The sequence below is a fragment of the Haliotis rufescens genome, unplaced genomic scaffold (assembly GCF_023055435.1).
Source record: "Haliotis rufescens isolate VD_foot unplaced genomic scaffold, xgHalRufe1.0.p SCAF_2, whole genome shotgun sequence".
Lineage (NCBI taxonomy): Eukaryota > Metazoa > Mollusca > Gastropoda > Lepetellida > Haliotidae > Haliotis > Haliotis rufescens.
Window position 1 is genome coordinate 63178566 of NW_025963890.1, and position 18448 is coordinate 63197013.

The 18448-nt window shown below is 39.7% G+C and overlaps 1 protein-coding gene across 2 annotated transcripts in view; it reads left to right on the plus strand.

The window, feature by feature from the left end:
* Window positions 1-18448, plus strand: part of LOC124142854 (nardilysin-like) — a 32880-nt gene that overhangs the window by 7820 nt on the left and 6612 nt on the right. For both annotated transcript variants that reach the window (XM_048400305.1, XM_048400307.1), the window contains exons 7-27: window positions 51-146; window positions 1231-1353; window positions 2217-2274; window positions 2745-2778; window positions 3776-3815; window positions 4462-4531; window positions 4783-4860; window positions 5555-5675; window positions 7027-7140; window positions 7949-8053; window positions 8394-8523; window positions 9094-9126; window positions 9318-9368; window positions 10319-10362; window positions 11265-11340; window positions 13749-13800; window positions 15043-15126; window positions 15693-15759; window positions 15947-16074; window positions 16561-16720; window positions 17396-17470. In XM_048400305.1, the coding sequence (XP_048256262.1) occupies window positions 51-146; window positions 1231-1353; window positions 2217-2274; window positions 2745-2778; window positions 3776-3815; window positions 4462-4531; window positions 4783-4860; window positions 5555-5675; window positions 7027-7140; window positions 7949-8053; window positions 8394-8523; window positions 9094-9126; window positions 9318-9368; window positions 10319-10362; window positions 11265-11340; window positions 13749-13800; window positions 15043-15126; window positions 15693-15759; window positions 15947-16074; window positions 16561-16720; window positions 17396-17470 (1739 nt within the window). The remainder of the gene's footprint in view (window positions 1-50; window positions 147-1230; window positions 1354-2216; window positions 2275-2744; window positions 2779-3775; window positions 3816-4461; window positions 4532-4782; window positions 4861-5554; window positions 5676-7026; window positions 7141-7948; window positions 8054-8393; window positions 8524-9093; window positions 9127-9317; window positions 9369-10318; window positions 10363-11264; window positions 11341-13748; window positions 13801-15042; window positions 15127-15692; window positions 15760-15946; window positions 16075-16560; window positions 16721-17395; window positions 17471-18448) is intronic.

The following is an 18448-nucleotide window of genomic DNA, read 5'->3' on the forward strand; positions in this document are numbered from 1 at the left end:
TTATATACGATTCATACAATTAACCTACTTTAAAGTGTGTTTATCTTCAGAGTTTCAGATGACAACATCCAGTGATAATGACCGAGTGAATGAAATGATATCCAAGACTGCCAAGAAAGGCCATCCGATGTCAAGGTTCATGGGAGGTGAGAAGGATACTTAATATGGTAACCAATGTACAATTAAAAATTCAATGGATCTATGTTTATGAAAACATTTTTGAAACCATTGCTGTTATTGTTATTCTTTGATTATGATTTGAAAGGAAAACAATTGTATATAATCATATCTGCAGGAATATTTGCTAAAATCAATCAAAGGTTGGAGCACAGGTATATTTATCATCCAAAACTGGCTCCCACAGGAGATATCGCTTGGATTAGATCAAGCGATATCTACACTCTAGATATCGCTGCAATGAAATTATATCACAATGCTTTGCAGACAATTGTGACGTCACTGGTTACCATGACATCACAATCAAATGACATCACTAATGGCTCTGCTACTGAAGCTGTTAGCAGTACTTTTTACACTGAAGTCACTGCTAATTACTGTCTACAAATTGAAAAAGTTGAAAGAATGATGTTGGATGATAAATGAAATCTCACCCGAGTGTCTTTTGATATCAAATATATCAACACTCGTTGATAAAAGTGGCAAATATCCTCGGCAAGCCTCAGAATTTTTCCACTTTTATCAACTCGTGTTGATATATTTGATATCAAAAGACACTCGGGTGAGATTCTCTATTTATCTACTTCATATAATTACTATGGGGATACAAAGTTAGAATAGGTCCCAGCAACATATTCTGGTCGAAAGTGGCGGTTTAATGAATCAGGTGATCAGGGTTGGTGAATCGGTTGATTGCGTTCATCGTACCCTGATGCTTATTATATGAATCAGGGCGATCGAATAGCCTAGTGGTTAAAGCATTTGCTCGTCATGCTGAAGAACCGGGTTTGATTCCTGATATGGGTACAATGTATGAAGCCCATTTCTGGTGTACCCCTGCCGTGATATTGCTGGAATATCGCTTAAAGAGGCGTAAAACCATACTCACTCACTCACTCATTATTTGATTCACCGGATTGCCATGCAACTGAAATAGTGCTGAGTGAGCAACACAAGTGGTAGACTTGCTCCAACTTGCTCAACATACTTCAAAGTTTGTATTCAGATGCTCTGTTCGACCTATATCATATTTCCACATGTATACCTTAACAGGTAATGCCAAGTCTTTGAAGACTGACCCTGAAAAGAATGGCCTGAACATCTACGGTCGACTGAGAGACTTCTATGAGAGCATGTACTGTGCCAACTACATGACCCTTGTGCTTCAGTCAATGGGTAGGTGTCCATTGGGGTGGCCCAGTGGGTGAAGCCAAGACCTATGTTAGATTCCCTTTGTGGGTACAATGTCAGAGGCTTTTTTCATTAACCAGTCTTGATATGCTGGTTTTAAGAGGCGGCCAAATGGATAAGGCAGTGAGACTCCAGTGATGTAGCCCATGGTGTGGATAGTTGTTCACAATATTGATCACTGGATTGTCTGGTCCAGACTCAATTATTTACAGAACGCAATCATATAGCTGGAATATTGTTGAACAACAAATAAATGATACGACTGGAATATTAATACAAGTATAAAACTATGTTCACGTACATGCATAGTAAATCAGAAAAAAAAGACAATGCTGTCAAAATAACACTCGTAAATAAGGATGCAAATTGGGGAAATGAAGCTGACAGTGCAAATTCAGTAATATCTGGTATGAACCCCACAGGACATTGTTTCATGTGATTCTGTGGAATGGATACAATGTACTCCACTGTGAAACTGTTGGTAATACATTCAGGCGTCAACTGTTTACTCTGCTGGTTTGGCGTCCGCCCGGAGAGCGGAAGGTCCGTTGAAAGACGTTAAAAGATGGTACTTGTTGTTACCCTGTCTGGCGCTCGACATTAAGGGGCTAAAACAAGGACTGGTCAGCTCGGAGTCAGTATACTGTGTCTGAGTGGGGTATTCATGTTAAACTGCGGCATGGTATTTCAGTGAGCTAGCACTATAAATTGGCATCAGTCCGGACTAGTACAAGCAGCCACACACACACACGTGCATGCACGTCGCTATATAAGTGCAATAATCTTGGACGCGACGTTAAACCCCATTTCACCTCACCTCACCTCTCCTGGTTTGTTCTTGTTGGCAGACAGCCTTGACACATTACAAGAATGGGCGGTAGACATTTTCTCAGACATTCCTTCCAAGTGAGTATTAAGACTTTGAGATGCTTCATGACTTGTGCATAGTATTTTGATAATGATGAGTAAGTCTTCTGGTTGTCCCATGTTAATTTGACCAATATAATAGGTGTAAAGTGAATCAAACTTGAAGATTAAGAATTGCTCATTGTTGCTGCATCTCATAATCAATGTAATAATGTAAAATCTGAAGGTCCATTGTTTCATGAACATATCCATCAAACAATGACAGGCTGGTCCTATTATTACTGAAATGATTAGAAACTACCGGGTACATTGCATGATCTCTTGAACATGACATATAGTATTTATGAAATTTGATATAGATATAGATTTAGATTGATTAAACTTGTGTTATTTTTAAAGTGTGAGTAATAAAGTAATATTTGATCCTAACTGAAGAGAATAAGGTACAATTGCTGGTTCCAGCAGAAGATACTGTAATTGTTTTACCAGCTGCTGTCTGTCTTCTTCAGCAACATACCCCGACCATCATTCAGCCATTTGAAGGTAAGTTAGGTTTAGGATTTGTTTGGTTTATGGTCAAGATATATTTTGCTAATAAATATGGCGACATGAAGTGTTTACACTGTCTGGGGTCACGGGGCACGGATGCCTAAGTTGTCTAAGGTGCCGCAATTTGGCATACAGTTGCTTCCCTTGGTCATGCTAGAAATCTATGATCGTGGGTTCAAATCCTGGTTTGCTCCAATTCTGTTTGTAGGTTTGTCAGCACAATACCTGTTCTCATGGGTTTCACCAAAGCGGTTAATGTCTGAGATCTGCATCATTTTGGGCTTTCCAACTACATGAAGCTGACACGCCTTGATATAACAGAAGACTGTTCAAAGTGCCGTTAAACCAAACTTACTCACTCACTCATTTAATGTCTGTCCTGTTCTGCCCGAAGCAATTCATGAGGAGAAAAGGTCCCTTGTGCCTCAGGCTTGTCATCAGAGCTGACGAAAAATCGGAATGGCGTACTTAAAACTTATGACCTTGATGATTGTGTTTCATTGTACCCAGATGGTTTGGATGACCTACTAGCTTGCCTGGTCCAATCAGAATAAGTGTCATATAACTAATATGTGGAACTGCAGTGTGAAACACCATTCACGCACCTATTGTTTCCTTCTCTGAAACAACCCGTGAAGATTCCGGGGTAGAATAGGTCTTCAGCAACTCATGCTTGCCGTAAAAGGTGACTATGCTTGTTGTAAAAGGCGACTAACTGGATCAGGTGGTCAGGCTAGCTGACTTGGTTGATGAATGTCATAGATCCCAATTGCATGGATCGATGCTCATGATATAAATCACTGGATTGTCTGCTCCAGACTTGATTATTTACAGACTGCCGTCATATAGCTGGAATATTGCTGAGTGCGGTGTTAAACAACAAACCAACCAGCCAACCTTCTCTGAAACTGAGTGTTTTTAGTCTTGTGTCTACATTGTAGTCAGTCGCGTACAGTTTCCTTTGTAGTAAATTATTCTGTTTTTATTACAGGATCCCTTTGATACTGCTGATTTCAAGAGGTTTTACAGAGGTGAGACTACATGGATATGGTAAATGAGACTCCTGAACAAGACACTGTACAATGTAACTTACCTTTAACTTCTCAAATATACAAATGAGGCTTACTAAAGGAATCTGCCAACTCTCTGTACAAGACTGAATGTGAAGGATATCATGAACCAGACCTTTTTAATTATCAAAACATCTTTTATCATGTTGATATAGACTTGACTTAGAAAACAAACAAAGATCATATTGCCTTCCATGTGTGACAAATTTGTACAAAGAACAATCTTGTTTACAAGTCATCTTCATTGCTGGAAATGGTGTCACAGAGAACACATAGTCGATATTGTTCCTTGTCTTTTCACAGCCCTTCCATTAAGTTTGCAGCTTCCTGGGTTAAGTTATGTGCAACCTTGTGGACATTATGGCGCCAAATAGCTGGTGCTCTGTGCCCCGTGCTCACTAATGAGTTGTCCTGCAGCATGACTCTGGAGTAGCTGCTTTTGTTTTTATCAAACCAATCTGTAGACTTTTTGTGTTTCTTTAGTTAAAACAGACATTCATTGCCATACTTATTTAGTATGTTATATGTTAGTCTGACTGATGAGTACAAATAAGGTATAACATAACCAGTCCTATATTTTGAAAATAACCAATTTTCTTCTTTTAAGTTGTACCTATGGAGAACAATCACAAACTGGAGATTTCTTGGTCTTTGCCATCTTTAGTAGACAAATACAGGTGAGTTGATGTCAATAGTAGGTGTCTATTAGTTACCTTTTCTAATATCATTGTCAGATATCAATACATTTCTGATCATAATTGGATCAGTCTAATTTACCAGGTGGAGTTGTTTTGTTTCTTAGGAACGAAGCAGGTTTCTTTCAAATTCGTTGAGTTATAATTCATGTAGTTTTTGGGTAATTTAATGGTAACCTTGTAAATGAGTTTGTCCTCCTCTTTTATGCTCATATTATTAATTTCTTTTACAGGGAGAAGCCACAAGAATATTTGTCAATGTTGATTTTACACGAAGGAAAGGGAAGCATACTGTCATATCTCAAGAACAAGTAGGTAGCCATGAGAATGGTATTTGAAGTGTGTGATCACGTTTGCTATGTGATGTATTTTGGTAACACACAACACACAACACACAACACACAACACACACACACAGAGTGTAATAACTGCAGTGTCTCTGTAGGCCAAAAAACACATGTATTTCAGCCCAGCCCAGGGTAAGGTTTTGCTTTGTTTTTTTGTTTTTTCTTAAAATGACTAGTCATCTGTAGTGAAGCACAACTTGATACTAGTGGCATTCAGTATATACGATAAAAGCGGTAGTTAACTTAAGAAAAACAAAAAATGTTTAGGGTCAGAGGCTCCAGGTTAGGGACCCATGAAGATCCGGGTGAAAAAAGGTCATCAGCAGCCCATGCTTGCCATAAAAGGCGACGTTGCTTGTTGTGAGAGGCAATGAACGGGATCGGGTAGTGGTCAGGCTTGCTGACTTTGTTGATGCATGCCATCATATCCTAATTGCATGGATCGATGCTCATGATGTTGATCACTGGATTGTCTGGTCAAGACTTGATTGTTTACAGACTGCTGTCATAGATGGAATATTGCTGAGTGTGGTTTTAAACAAACAAACAAACAAACAAACAAACAAACAAACAGAGGGTCAGTCAGGAAACAGAAACACACGTGTTGAAATATGTTGAAGCCAAACACAGTTAGTAATACTGGTACACTGTGCTTCAGGTTGTACGCCCTGGCCATGACGGGGGGCAGTGACAGTGATGGGTTCGGCCACAACTCTACCTGGTCTCTCTTCTATGTCAGCATCACACTCACTGCCAAGGGCCTGCAGAATATACTACAGGTGAGATGCAAGTATTGATTCATCATCAGTTTCATCTCGAAAATGTTTTCCCTTCACATTCTCCTTGGTGTTTCTGGGACAGAAGTCCCCAGTACCTCTTGCTTGTAGAAGGTAAGTGACCCGTGAAGATCCGGGGTGGAATAGGTCTTCAGCAACCCATGCTTGCCGTAAAAGGCGATTATGCTTGTCATAAGAGGTGACTAACGGGATCAGGTGGTCAGCCCCGCTGATTTTGTTGATGCATGTCACTGTATACCAATTGTTGAGTGCGGTGTTAAACAACAAACAAACAAAAGAAAGTAAGTGCAAGGAGAAGCAGTGACTGCTGAGTAGTCATATTGGTGGGGATGCACTCCATGCTTGTGATAAGCTCATCTAAAATATGAGCCGAATGATATGTCACCTGACTCATTGTATATCATCCTGCTCTGACGATGTGGATGCTGCTCATGCTATTGGCCAATGGGATGCTTGACCCAGACTTGATAATGACAGGCTGCCATGATAGAACTTGAATAATGCAGTATAAACTTCCACTCATTCACTCCCTTTGTCAGATTAGTGATCCTACCTTTGACAATTCAGAAAACCATAACATGTTCTCCTCATCTGCTAGTTGGCCACTGGCTGTGTCATACCAAAAGACGTTAAAAGATGGTACTTGCTGGTACCCTCTATGGTATTCAGCATTAAGGGGATACAACAAACACTGGTTGGCTCGGTGTTTGTCTACTGTGTTTGAGTGGGATATCCATGTTAAACTGTGGCATGGTATCTATGGTGGCTAGCACTATAAAACCAGCATAAGTTCGGACAAGTACAAGCAGCCACTTGAAGCCCGTTTCACTTCACTTCCAATACTTTGTCTTGCTGCGACATCGCAGACCTATGTGGCCATTAGAAGCACTTTTTACTTGAAGGAACCCAGCCTTCTGGCCAACCATGGAAGGGAACCAGTTGTTTTGTTTATTAACTAATTTAGTAATCATGTAAATCGAGTAGATGTGTATAAAATAAACACAAACTTCCCAAAACCAGATTCGGCATGCATATCCAGGCAACAGTTGTTGACTACAGACACTCATAGTGGTAAAAGTGACTTTGTAATTCAGGAGATCTGGTTATATCGTCTAGTTCTCCAGTCAACTCCACTCTACTCATCTCCACTCTACACTGACTAGAATACTTCCAGAGAATGTTTTCTGCAGCATTTTATAGTTATGTTTGACCTTAAATATGGCAGTGTAATGAGATTCAGTAGATCTAGTTGTATTGTCTCATTCTCCAGTTATATGGATTCAAGATTTTATAGTCACACAGAGTAGGCTGAAGATACTGTATTTGGTTTCAGGTGTGCAATGCTGTCTTTGAGTACATCCTCATGCTGCAGAACCAAGGCCCCCAGCACAGATTGTTCCTGGAGCTGCAGCAGATTGAGGACTGCAAGTTTAGATGGAAGGAAGAGGTATGTGTTTACTGACCACAGGGCCTGGGGTGTTAGGAGCTGAGGGAGGGGAGGCGTTGATTCAGATTGTTCCTGGAGCTGCAGCAGATTGAGGACTGCAAGTTTAGATGGAAGGAAGAGGTGTGTGTTTACTGACCACAGGGCCTGGGGTGTTAGGAGCTGAGGGAGGGGAGGCGTTGATTCAGATTGTTCCTGAGCTGCAGCAGATTGAGGACTGCAAGTTTAGATGGAAGGAAGAGGTGTGTGTTTACTGACCACAGGGCCTGGGGTGTTAGGGGCAGAGGGAGGGGAGGCGTTGATTCAGATTGTTCCTGGAGCTGCAGCAGATTGAGGACTGCAAGTTTAGATGGAAGGAAGAGGTATGTGTTTACTGACCACAGGGCCTGGGGTGTTAGGAGCAGAGGGAGGGGAGGCGTTGATTCAGATTGTTCCCTGAACTTCAGCAGATTGAGGACTGCAAGTTTAGATGGAAGGAAGAGATGTGTGTTTACTGACCACAGGGCCTGGGGTTACGATAAGATGAAGGAACGGGCAGGAGGGGTAACTGTCAGAAAATACAGCCAGTATCTGTGCAGAAACATGGAGTAAAATGTTGCATCATCAGCAAGATTTACTGCTGACATATACTGCTCAAAATAAGTTTAAGTTCATCGATTCTTTCGTATTACTATGGTAATAGTCATGACACAGGTTTACAAGAATCAGGTGTTCTTTAACTTCTTTTGTGTAGAATAGTTGACTCTTATAAAGGAGATTGTCCAGACAGCTACTTTGTCTTGATGAAACTGATACTGGTGCATGTTTGTAGGGGGAACCCATGGAAGATGTTCAGGAGGTAGCTGAGAACATGCAGACATACACCCCACAACACTACCTCACTGGCAGGGACCTGCTGTTTGAGTACAACCCACAGGTGGGTGACATATGACAGTCAGTCGATGGTAGAGGCAGATTTTGTAGGTTGATTTATTGTTTTATGTGTGAAGAAGTTTTTTGTTTGTTTTGTTTGTTGTTTAACACCGCACTCAGCAATATTTCAGCTATATGATGGCGGTCAGTAAATAATCGAGTATGAACCAGACAATCCAGTGATTGACATCATATGCATCGATCTTCACAGGGCGTGTTAAGAAGTAGATTGCTTCAGATGGTATATGGATACCTTTATGAAATGAAATTTATTGGGTAGATACATCGTGAAATTGAAAATGACTGACAGCATTTTCTTTTACTTAAATATATCTTTGTTTCAGTTGATTAGTGACTGCACAAAATATCTTGGACCAGACAAGGCAAACTTTGTTCTGTTGTCTACAGAAAAGTCTGTCATAGGAGAAACAGACCAAGAGGAGGCTTGGTACAACACCAAGTACAATGTAGCAGGTGTGTGTACAATGTAGAAGGTGTATGTACAATGTAGAAGGTGTGTGTACAATGTAGCAGGTGTGTGTACAATGTAGCAGGTGTGTGTACAATGTAGCAGGTGTCTGTAGCAGGTGTATGTACAAAGGAGCAGGTGTATGTAGCTGGTGTGTGTACAATGTAGCGGTGTGTGTACAATGTAGCAGGTGTGTGTACAATGTTGCAGGTGTGTGTACAATGTAGCTGGTGGGTGTACAATGTTGAATGTGTGTGTACAATGTAGCAGGTGTGTGTACAATGTAGCAAGTGTGTGTACAATGTAGAAGGTGTGTGTACAATGTAGCCAGTGTGTGTACAATGTAGCAGGTGTGTGTACAATGTAGCAGGTGTGTGTACAATGTAGCAGGTGTGTACAATGTAGCAGGTGTGTGTACAATGTAGCAGGTGTGTGTACAATATAGAAGGTGTCTGTACAATGTTGAATGTGTGTGTACAATGTAGCAGGTGTGTGTACAATGTAGCATGTAGGTATACAATGTCTGGTTGTGTTTCAAAGGGTCAACAAGAATCTCATATTTATTGTTTTTCCAGATGTTGATGCTGAATGGAGAAAGACTTGGGAAAGTAAGTATTCTCACGGGTAAAGTAACATCTATTTTTAAGCTAAAGAATTTGATGATGTCTGCTCAACCAAAGTGTATATCTAGCTAATTAACATGTGGAGTAGCAAACAATATTTCACAATCTTAAACAGTATCTAGAGATTGTCACCTGTGTGGTTGTATCTTGTTTAAAGGAGGTCATTATGTTTGCAGATCTGAAAGAAAACCCAGATTTGTTTTTCCCTGAACCAAATATTTACATAGGTATGTATTTCTGTGTTTTATGTTATTTACACCACTCATGCTTTATGTCTCAAGTAACCCACATACAGTTGAACCCTGTTCTTGAACCTAGCGGGACCGTGTTGTAACTTCAAATATTAGAGATAACGATGCATGAACATTATATAGTAAGGTCGAGACCAGAGAATAGGTTCGAGATATTGGTACACTCGAGATAACGGGGTTCGAGATAACAAGGTTTGATTGTACATGTGTATTACTTTCAGTGCATAAGAGGGTACATTTTAGTATGGAAGATAGCTGCACAATAAATCCAGAGAACAATGAAAAATGAAGCGTGATTTATTTCATGATAAAACATTGTTCTATCATGATGTCATTTCTTGAGATTCGAACATTCCCTCGCAACTTGATTGATGTCAAAAATTGGACAACGTTATCTTTGAGAGGGAGTTGTCTTGTGAGTTGTTCCCATTAAATGTAACTGGGCATTGCAGATGAACACAATGGGCGAACAATCGTATTCAAAAGATGGGAGAGATATTACAATCGGTACTGGGATAATCAATTTGAAAATAGTGAGAAAATCTGGAAAATACCAGATGTAACCCCCTTGTTCATAAAATCAATTTGTCCAACATTGCAGAGGTCAGTTTGTAATCAGGGAGTCATCATTATTTAATGGCAGGTAAATAGTTTTGAAAGCTTGTACATTTTATTAACATCCTTAAAGAGACTGTACAAAATGTTGATATCTCATATGAGAAATAAACGACTCGTAGGCGTTGTTTATTGTACAATAAAATACTGCCGGAAGAATAAACTACTCGCTACTGCGCCCCGCATGGTTTGTTGTGCCAGCAGGGTTTCACCCTGCAGTGTTTTATTGTTTGATAAACAACACCCAATTGTTTGTTTCTTAAATACAGTTTTGTTCTGAAGATGTATGTGTGTGTCGTATTTATTTGTAGCCACTGACTTCACCCTGCATCCATCAAGTGAAGATACTCCCAAGGTACAGAGATACTGATGTGTAGGGACTAGATGGAATGTATTGTGTTAACGCTCTAAATTGACACTGGAAAATAAGTCATTTGATAAAATATTTGAACTAATTAAAAATTTGAGTTGCAGACTTAATAAATCAGAATGCATCAATACTTAATATTAATACATGTATTAATCATTGTATACTTGAGCAAATTGGGGGGCACAGGAGGCCCAGTCGTCTAAGAGGCTGCAATTTGCTGTGCAGAGTTGCGTCCTTTAGGTACGCCAGAAACCTATGATTGTGGGTTCGAATCCTGGTCACCCCGATTATGTTTCCAAACCCGTTTGTCAGCACCACCGAAGTGGTAAGAGTCTGAGACCTGTATCACTTTGGGCTTTCCTCCCACATTAAGCTGACACGCCGTGATATAACTGGAATACTGTTGAAAGCGGCGTTAAACCCAACTCACTCACTCACTCACTGTATATTTTTAGAAACACTATTTGGAAGACTTTTATTTAAACTATAGGAATCTTTTTCCATAAATCATGTAAGTGAACATACTTGATTGGTTGAATGTATGTTTAGAATATATTTTGTGTGTAGTTATTTACAGATCAAAGAAGTGATTGACCATTTTGTATAAATACGAAGGGAGATAACTCTGTCAGTGTGGCACTGGCAGCCTATGATCTGACAACATTGAAGATTTGGTAAATTAATGAATCCGAATGCATCAATACTTGATATTAATACATGTGTTAATCATTGTAAACTTGAACAAATTATACATTTAGTGACTTAATGAATCAGAATCCACCAATACTTAGTGTTGATTCCTGAGAAGCAGATAGATAATGCCTATATGAGACTACCAGTAAGTCTGTGTGACGATCGTCTGACCGAGAGTTTCATGTCATATACAGCTACCTTACCCTGTAGTGGACAATGAGTTTTGCAAGATGTGGTTCAAGAAAGACAGCAAGTTCAATGTTCCTAAAGGTAAGAATGTGTTGACTCCTGATCTTGTGCATACAGAAAGTTAGGGCGATGTTTGAGTCATGTGGAAGTAAACTGTAATGTACAATCCTATGTTATACCAGAGGGGACATTACACTAAGGAAGATATTTCCAATACATGTGCTGTAGGGGTGTAGTAGGGAAAGTGGTCTAAAGTGCCATAACTCACTGTGCATTGCGTCCCTTAGCCATGCCAGGATCTGCTGATCAAGTGGTTAAATCAAATGTTAGCGCTGATTATGATTCTGGGTCTGTCAGCACCACACCAGTGCATGTGGACAGCCTGATTTGTTTCTTTTTAAGGCTAGTCCCACTTGCACAAAGCGATCCAAGCGCTATGACTATTGTAAGCCTATGTTAAAGTATGGGAGTTTTGATCATCTTAGCGCTAAGATCACTTTGTGCAAGTGGGCCCAGAGGACCTGACACAAAGTCCTCAGAGTCCTCGCGCTTGAAGAAGACAAAAATGTTTACTATGCTTACATTTTCTGTCAGTTTTATTCAGTTCCAATTTGTAGCAAAATTGATTCATTGAGAACTGGTTCAGAATTATAGTCATCAAATGCTACGAGTCAATGAGGACTACCATCATTGGATGTTTGCTAATCCTCAGAACAATTTAGTAGTCCCAAGGTACAGATACTGATGTGTGGGGACTAGATGGAATGTAGTGTGTCAACACTCTAAATTCACACCAGAAAATAAGTCATCATTTAAAATATTTGACCTAATTAAAGATTTAGCGACTTAATGAATTCAACTTAGTAGTCTCAGTCTTGTCAAGGTAGCAAACATCTGTGACAATGGCCACTTTGGGCTTCTTCCCACGTTAGCTGACAGTGACATGACTGAAAGTGTAATTAAAGGAGCGTTTAAGCCACGTCAGTCTGACTCCATATGATGTTTTGTTATAGGCAACACATATCTCCACCTGATGAGTTATGTTTTGTTATAGGCTACACATATCTCCACCTGATGAGTTATGTTTTGTTATAGGCTACACATATCTCCACCTGATGAGTTATGTTTTGTTATAGGCTACACATATCTCCACCTGATGAGTTATGTTTTGTTATAGGCTACACATATCTCCACCTGATGAGTTATGTTTTGTTATAGGCTACACATATCTCCACCTGATGAGTTATGTTTTGTTATAGGCTACACATATCTCCACCTGATGAGTTATGTTTTGTTATAGGCTACACGTATCTCCACCTGATGAGTTATGTTTTGTTATAGGCTACACATATCTCCCCCTGATGAGTTATGTTTTGTTATAGGCTACACATATCTCCACCTGATGAGTTATGTTTTGTTATAGTCTACACATATCTCCACCTGATGAGTCATGTTTTGTTATAGGCTACACATATATCCACCTGATGAGTTATGTTTTGTTATAGGCTACACGTATCTCCACCTGATGAGTTATGTTTTGTTATAGGCTACACATATCTCCACCTGATGAGTTATGTTTTGTTCTAGGCTACACATATCTCCACCTGATGAGTTATGTTTTGTTATTGGCTACACATATCTCCACCTGATGAGTTATGTTTTGTTATAGGCTACACATATCTCCACCTGATGAGTTATGTTTTGTTATAGGCTACACATATCTCCACCTGATGAGTTATGTTTTGTTATAGGCTACACATATCTCCCCCTGATGAGTTATGTTTAGTTATAGGCTACACATATCTCCACCTGATGAGTTATGTTTTGTTATTGGCTACACATATCTCCACCTGATGAGTTATGTTTTGTTATAGGCTACACATATCTCCACCTGATGAGTTATGTTTTGTTATAGGCTACACATATCTCCACCTGATGAGTTATGTTTTGTTATAGGCTACACATATCTCCCCCTGATGAGTTATGTTTTGTTATAGGCTACACATATCTCCACCTGATGAGTTATGTTTTGTTATAGGCTACACATATCTCCACCTGATGAGTTATGTTTTGTTATAGGCTACACGTATCTCCACCTGATGAGTTATGTTTTGTTATAGTCTACACATATCTCCACCTGATGAGTTATGTTTTGTTCTAGGCTACACATATCTCCACCTGATGAGTTATGTTTTGTTATAGTCTACACATATCTCCACCTGATGAGTTATGTTTTGTTATAGGCTACACATATCTCCACCTGATGAGTTATGTTTTGTTATAGGCTACACATATCTCCACCTGATGAGTTATGTTTTGTTATAGGCTACACATATCTCCACCTGATGAGTTATGTTTTGTTATTGGCTACACATATCTACACCTGATGAGTTATGTTTTGTTATAGGCTACACATATCTCCACCTGATGAGTTATGTTTTGTTATAGGCTACACATATCTCCACCTGATGAGTTATGTTTTGTTATAGGCTACACTTATCTCCACCTGATGAGTCCAGCGGTGTCCGAGTCCCCAGAGAAGTAAGTGGCAAAGTACCTCTGTGCTGTTTCCTGTTTATTACATGACAAGGAATTTAACTTTTGTGAACTTTGTTCCTTTTGTGATGAAGTGAACATTGTTGACTTGTTGTAGTTATATTTGTTTTTGATTCTGTATTCTCACAGTTTGATTATAAGGATAATTATCCCCCAACACAAAGTGGAAGGGAGATATAGGAATGGGTGCTTCCATCTTTCTGTCCTGCCGCCCGTCTGCCCATCCATCACGTTTTGTTTCATGAGCAGAACTCAATAACCATGAGAGATATCTCAATCAAACTTGGCACATAGATATGTCTGGTGGTGAACTGGTGCCTTTTGATAGTTAGGAATTTTTGAAAACTTTATTATTTGAGTTACCAAAGCATGACTTTTACATAGACTAAAAATGGCGGTAGTGCTTGTTTCCGAAGGGCTAATGCCTTGCACACAACCGGACATGTCATTTGGGCGGGGGATATGAGTATTTCATGCTTGTTTCACTAGGAATGATATCCTTGGGATTAAAAAGCATGTTTTCAGACAGTGACTATTTTAGAATTGACTTCAATATATTTTTTCAGGTAAAATGTAAAAACCACTGTATAGCGGATTTACACAAAGTGTGCACACCGTTTTTTACAATTATTCCTCAAAACATAAAGATGTATTGCAGCCAATTCTGATAAATAAATATGTCAACAATATGAACTTCACAGACTACTTAATCTATCATTAACACAAAAAGAGATGTTGCCCACCAATCAGTGACATTGTTCAGCTGCCCCTAATTCAACACAAGCCCCACCCATTCTGTTATCAGCCAATTAGAAAACAGTAGTCCATAAGTGGGCGCGGCCCATTTTTTCACCGGCAAAACAAATTGCTTGGTTAGCCAATCAAATGCCATGGAGTCACTTGCAATTTATTTAATTAAATGCAACATTGTGTTTGACTGCGGTGTACAACTCAGTCACACCTTGTTTATATCTGTGTTATGGGTTTTCGGACGGTTGAGAAACATTCATAGTTTTCTCTCTAATCGTATGAACAACTGTAAAACATCACATTCAACTTATATAACACAACTTTCTTTTAAAAACAAGCCATCATCTGAGTATTTACAATGTCTCTGTGACGCTACACACCCTGTTATGGCATGAGTAATATCGATAGACATGGCCGTCTGAAAATGTATGATTCCGAAAACCAATAACCCGACGATACTTGCATTTACTGTTACAGTGCCACCTTGAATGACCTGTTCATCAACATCCTCCTGAACATCCTCACAGAGGCAGCCTACCCCGCCGTCCTGGCTGGATACGAGTAGGTCACCAGGCTTCTCCCAATTACTGACATTGAACACTCCGCACAGAATGCCTCCCTCTCACACATGTACAGTCCTCTACCTTGATCTCCCTGAAGTCAATTGGGGTGGAAACACATTAAATATTTCTGTGAATCATATTCCATGAGTTACTTCCTATCCTGGAGCGGTCGGGTAGCAAAGTGGTTAAAGCGTTCGCTCGTCACGCCGAAGACCCAGGTTCGATTCCTGACATGGGTACAATGTGTGTCACCAACCGTGATATTGCTGGAATAGTGTTAAAAGCGGCGTAAAACCACCTCACTCACTCACTCACACACTCACTCACTCACTCACTCACTCACTCACTCACTCACTCACTCACTCACTCACTCACTCACTCATCCTATATTGATTAACTTTGGTTGTTTAATAGGTTCAGATGTAGGATTTTCTAAACACAATATGTTTGTATTTTCCTATCATATTGTGATAAGTATTCATGAGTATTTCAGATCATGGTGTATTGGTAATACTGGTCACACACCTCTAGTCAGTGACATGCTTTTGTTCTTATGTATTGCAGATACTGGGTGGAGGGCTTTCCTACTGGCATCGTCATCAGCATGGAAGGATTTAGTCACAAGATGCCTGTAGGTGTTAGTTCTCAGGATCTGCATCTATGAATACATGTCTTGCAGTACTCTAGAGGAACTCAATGATTAACTGGAACAATTGGAAGAGTTACTGATCCCAGGACTAAACGTTAATTATACATTGATAAATTTCCCTATGTTTCTGAATTTGACATTGAAACTAATGCTCATGCTACACTTGCAGCTGTTGTTCCGATGCATGGTCGACCATATAGCGGACTTCATGTGTAGCCCAGAACTGTTTGCGGCCATCAAGACGCAGTTACAAAAGGCATTCTACAATGAGATGATCAAGCCTTTTGAATTGGCAAGGTTTGTCAGTGAATTTGAATACAGCTTTACCCCCATCAGACCCGTGAAGACCCGGGGTAGAATAGGTCTTCAGCAACCCATGCTTGCCGTAAAAGGCGACTATGCTTGTCGTAAGAGGCTTACTGGATTAGGTGGTCAGGCTCGCTGACTTGGTTGAATGCATGTCATCGTATCCCAGTTGCATGGATCGATGCTCATGATGTCAATCACTGGATAGACTCGATTATTTACAGACCACCGTAAAAAAGCTGAAATATTGCTGAGTGCGGCGTTAAACAACAAACAAACATAACAAATATACCTAATACCTCTTGTACTTGTACTCATATTTCTGCAGTGATGATTTAAGATTGTAGTTTCATATGATTTAATGGGCTTGGAAAGACAAACATCTTACCAGTTGATGGAATCACAATCTACCCTACTTAATATTTTGATTTCATGCCCCTGCTTTTGAATATAGCACCAGTCACTGATGAATTTCAGAATGTTGCGGTTTGCGATGTTAGATCCCAGTACCCAGGCGCTACCCGACCGGTACCGTCTGATTTCAGGCCTGACTCTCACCCAGCTCACAGACTTCCTCAGCAAATTCAAGAGTCAACTTTTCATTGAAGGATTTGTCATAGGGAATTTCCAACCTGAGGTATTATGGCTGTTTATTCTGACAATCCATATTGGTGTATTTAGATATGAACTTTTACCTACATGTTATAAATTTTGTTTCAATTTCCTCTGACTGAATAATAATACGTTGATATGTTGATAACCCATTGTAATCTGGCTAGGAAATGCTAGATACAGGGATGTAGACGAAGATAGATTTAGCCAAGGCACTGTTCCATAAAGCAACATTAGCGCTGTAACTACCAATGACTACCATAAGTCTATGTTAGGAATGGGAGTTGCTATTAGTTGCTGCGTGACACAGGTCCCAAGTCATTATTTGCAACAGCATTTAAGCATATCTGCAAGCATCAAGTTATAAGATCTACTAACAGATTTTACCTTGACTTACGAAAGTGGGAGTCATAATTAATTTTAAGGGTCCTTGCAGCAATATGAGGGTCCTGTAAAGAAAATGTCTTACACATTGGTACTGATAACAATTTCTTGTCTTGCTTGTCCATGAGATTACCTACATGACAAACTGCTTGATTTGGATGTTTAATTGAATGTTGCATCATTTGACTTCCTTACTTCAGTTTGAATCCATACAAGTCAGGGTCCATTATTGCTTTCTTCTGAATCATCTGTCCCATCATCGTCACACATGGCTGCACACAGTTATTTCTGTGCTTGTTTTCCTCCCTCTGTGCAGGAGGTGACCGAGATGGCCGACTACATTCAGAAGAGACTCTGCTCGCAACCACTTCCACCAGAACGTATCCCGAAGGTCAGTAGCTTACACATCGGCTACAGCCTGCTTTAACTGACTAAACAACTCAGGGGAATGGCTCAGCTTCTCTGAGTAATGTCTGCCAATTATCTTAAGAAAATTTGTCATATAATGGCTGATATTATTGATGCGATACACCAATACGACAATCTGATAAATATGCAAATGAGGTCATCCAGCAGGAACTACTTTTATGCTCTAAAGATTGATGCAATGTCTGCCTGATGAATACATTATTATACCCCCGACAAAATGTCGAGGATATATTGTTATACCAAGGTTCCGTCAGTCCGTCCGTCCGTCCAAAAACTTTGTCCGTGCGATTTCTCTTAAACTATTCAGTGGATTCATCTCAAAGTTAGTACATATAATCTGTGTCATATGGAGGGGTGCAGTCAAAAGAAAAAAATTGTTTTTATGAATTTTCCATTTTTTTATGAATTTTTCAAACCCTAACCCTATCCTAGCTATTTAAGTTGTAACTACTGACACACTAGGCGGGTCGGGGGTATTAGTGAGCCACGCTCACTTTTGCACTTGTTGTTAGATGTTTCCAATGAATTTAGATAGGTGCTTCCTGGTGTTTATTGTGACAAACATGTAAATCGTTTGGCACTATATGATAAATGCTGTGTTTAACTCACACATTGTGTTCATACGCAGTTTCAAAAGTTACTTCCTTGAGTTAACATATCATATAGTTGGAGTAACATTTGTGTATTATGCTCACCAAAGGCTTGCATAATACAATTATTATTCCTAAAATATTATATTTACGTTGCGGGATTAAATAGCCGCTAATGATCCCTCTTTTTTCAAGCTGAGTCTTATGTACATAAGAAAGTTAAACTTTACTTTGAACAACATCTGTAGGTCAGAGGAAATTGGGGGCGGGCCGTAACAAAAACATGACAGTGTTTGTGTGGGAGGGGGGTGGAGTTGGGATTTGGAGTGTCTTTGGGAAGGGTCATGATA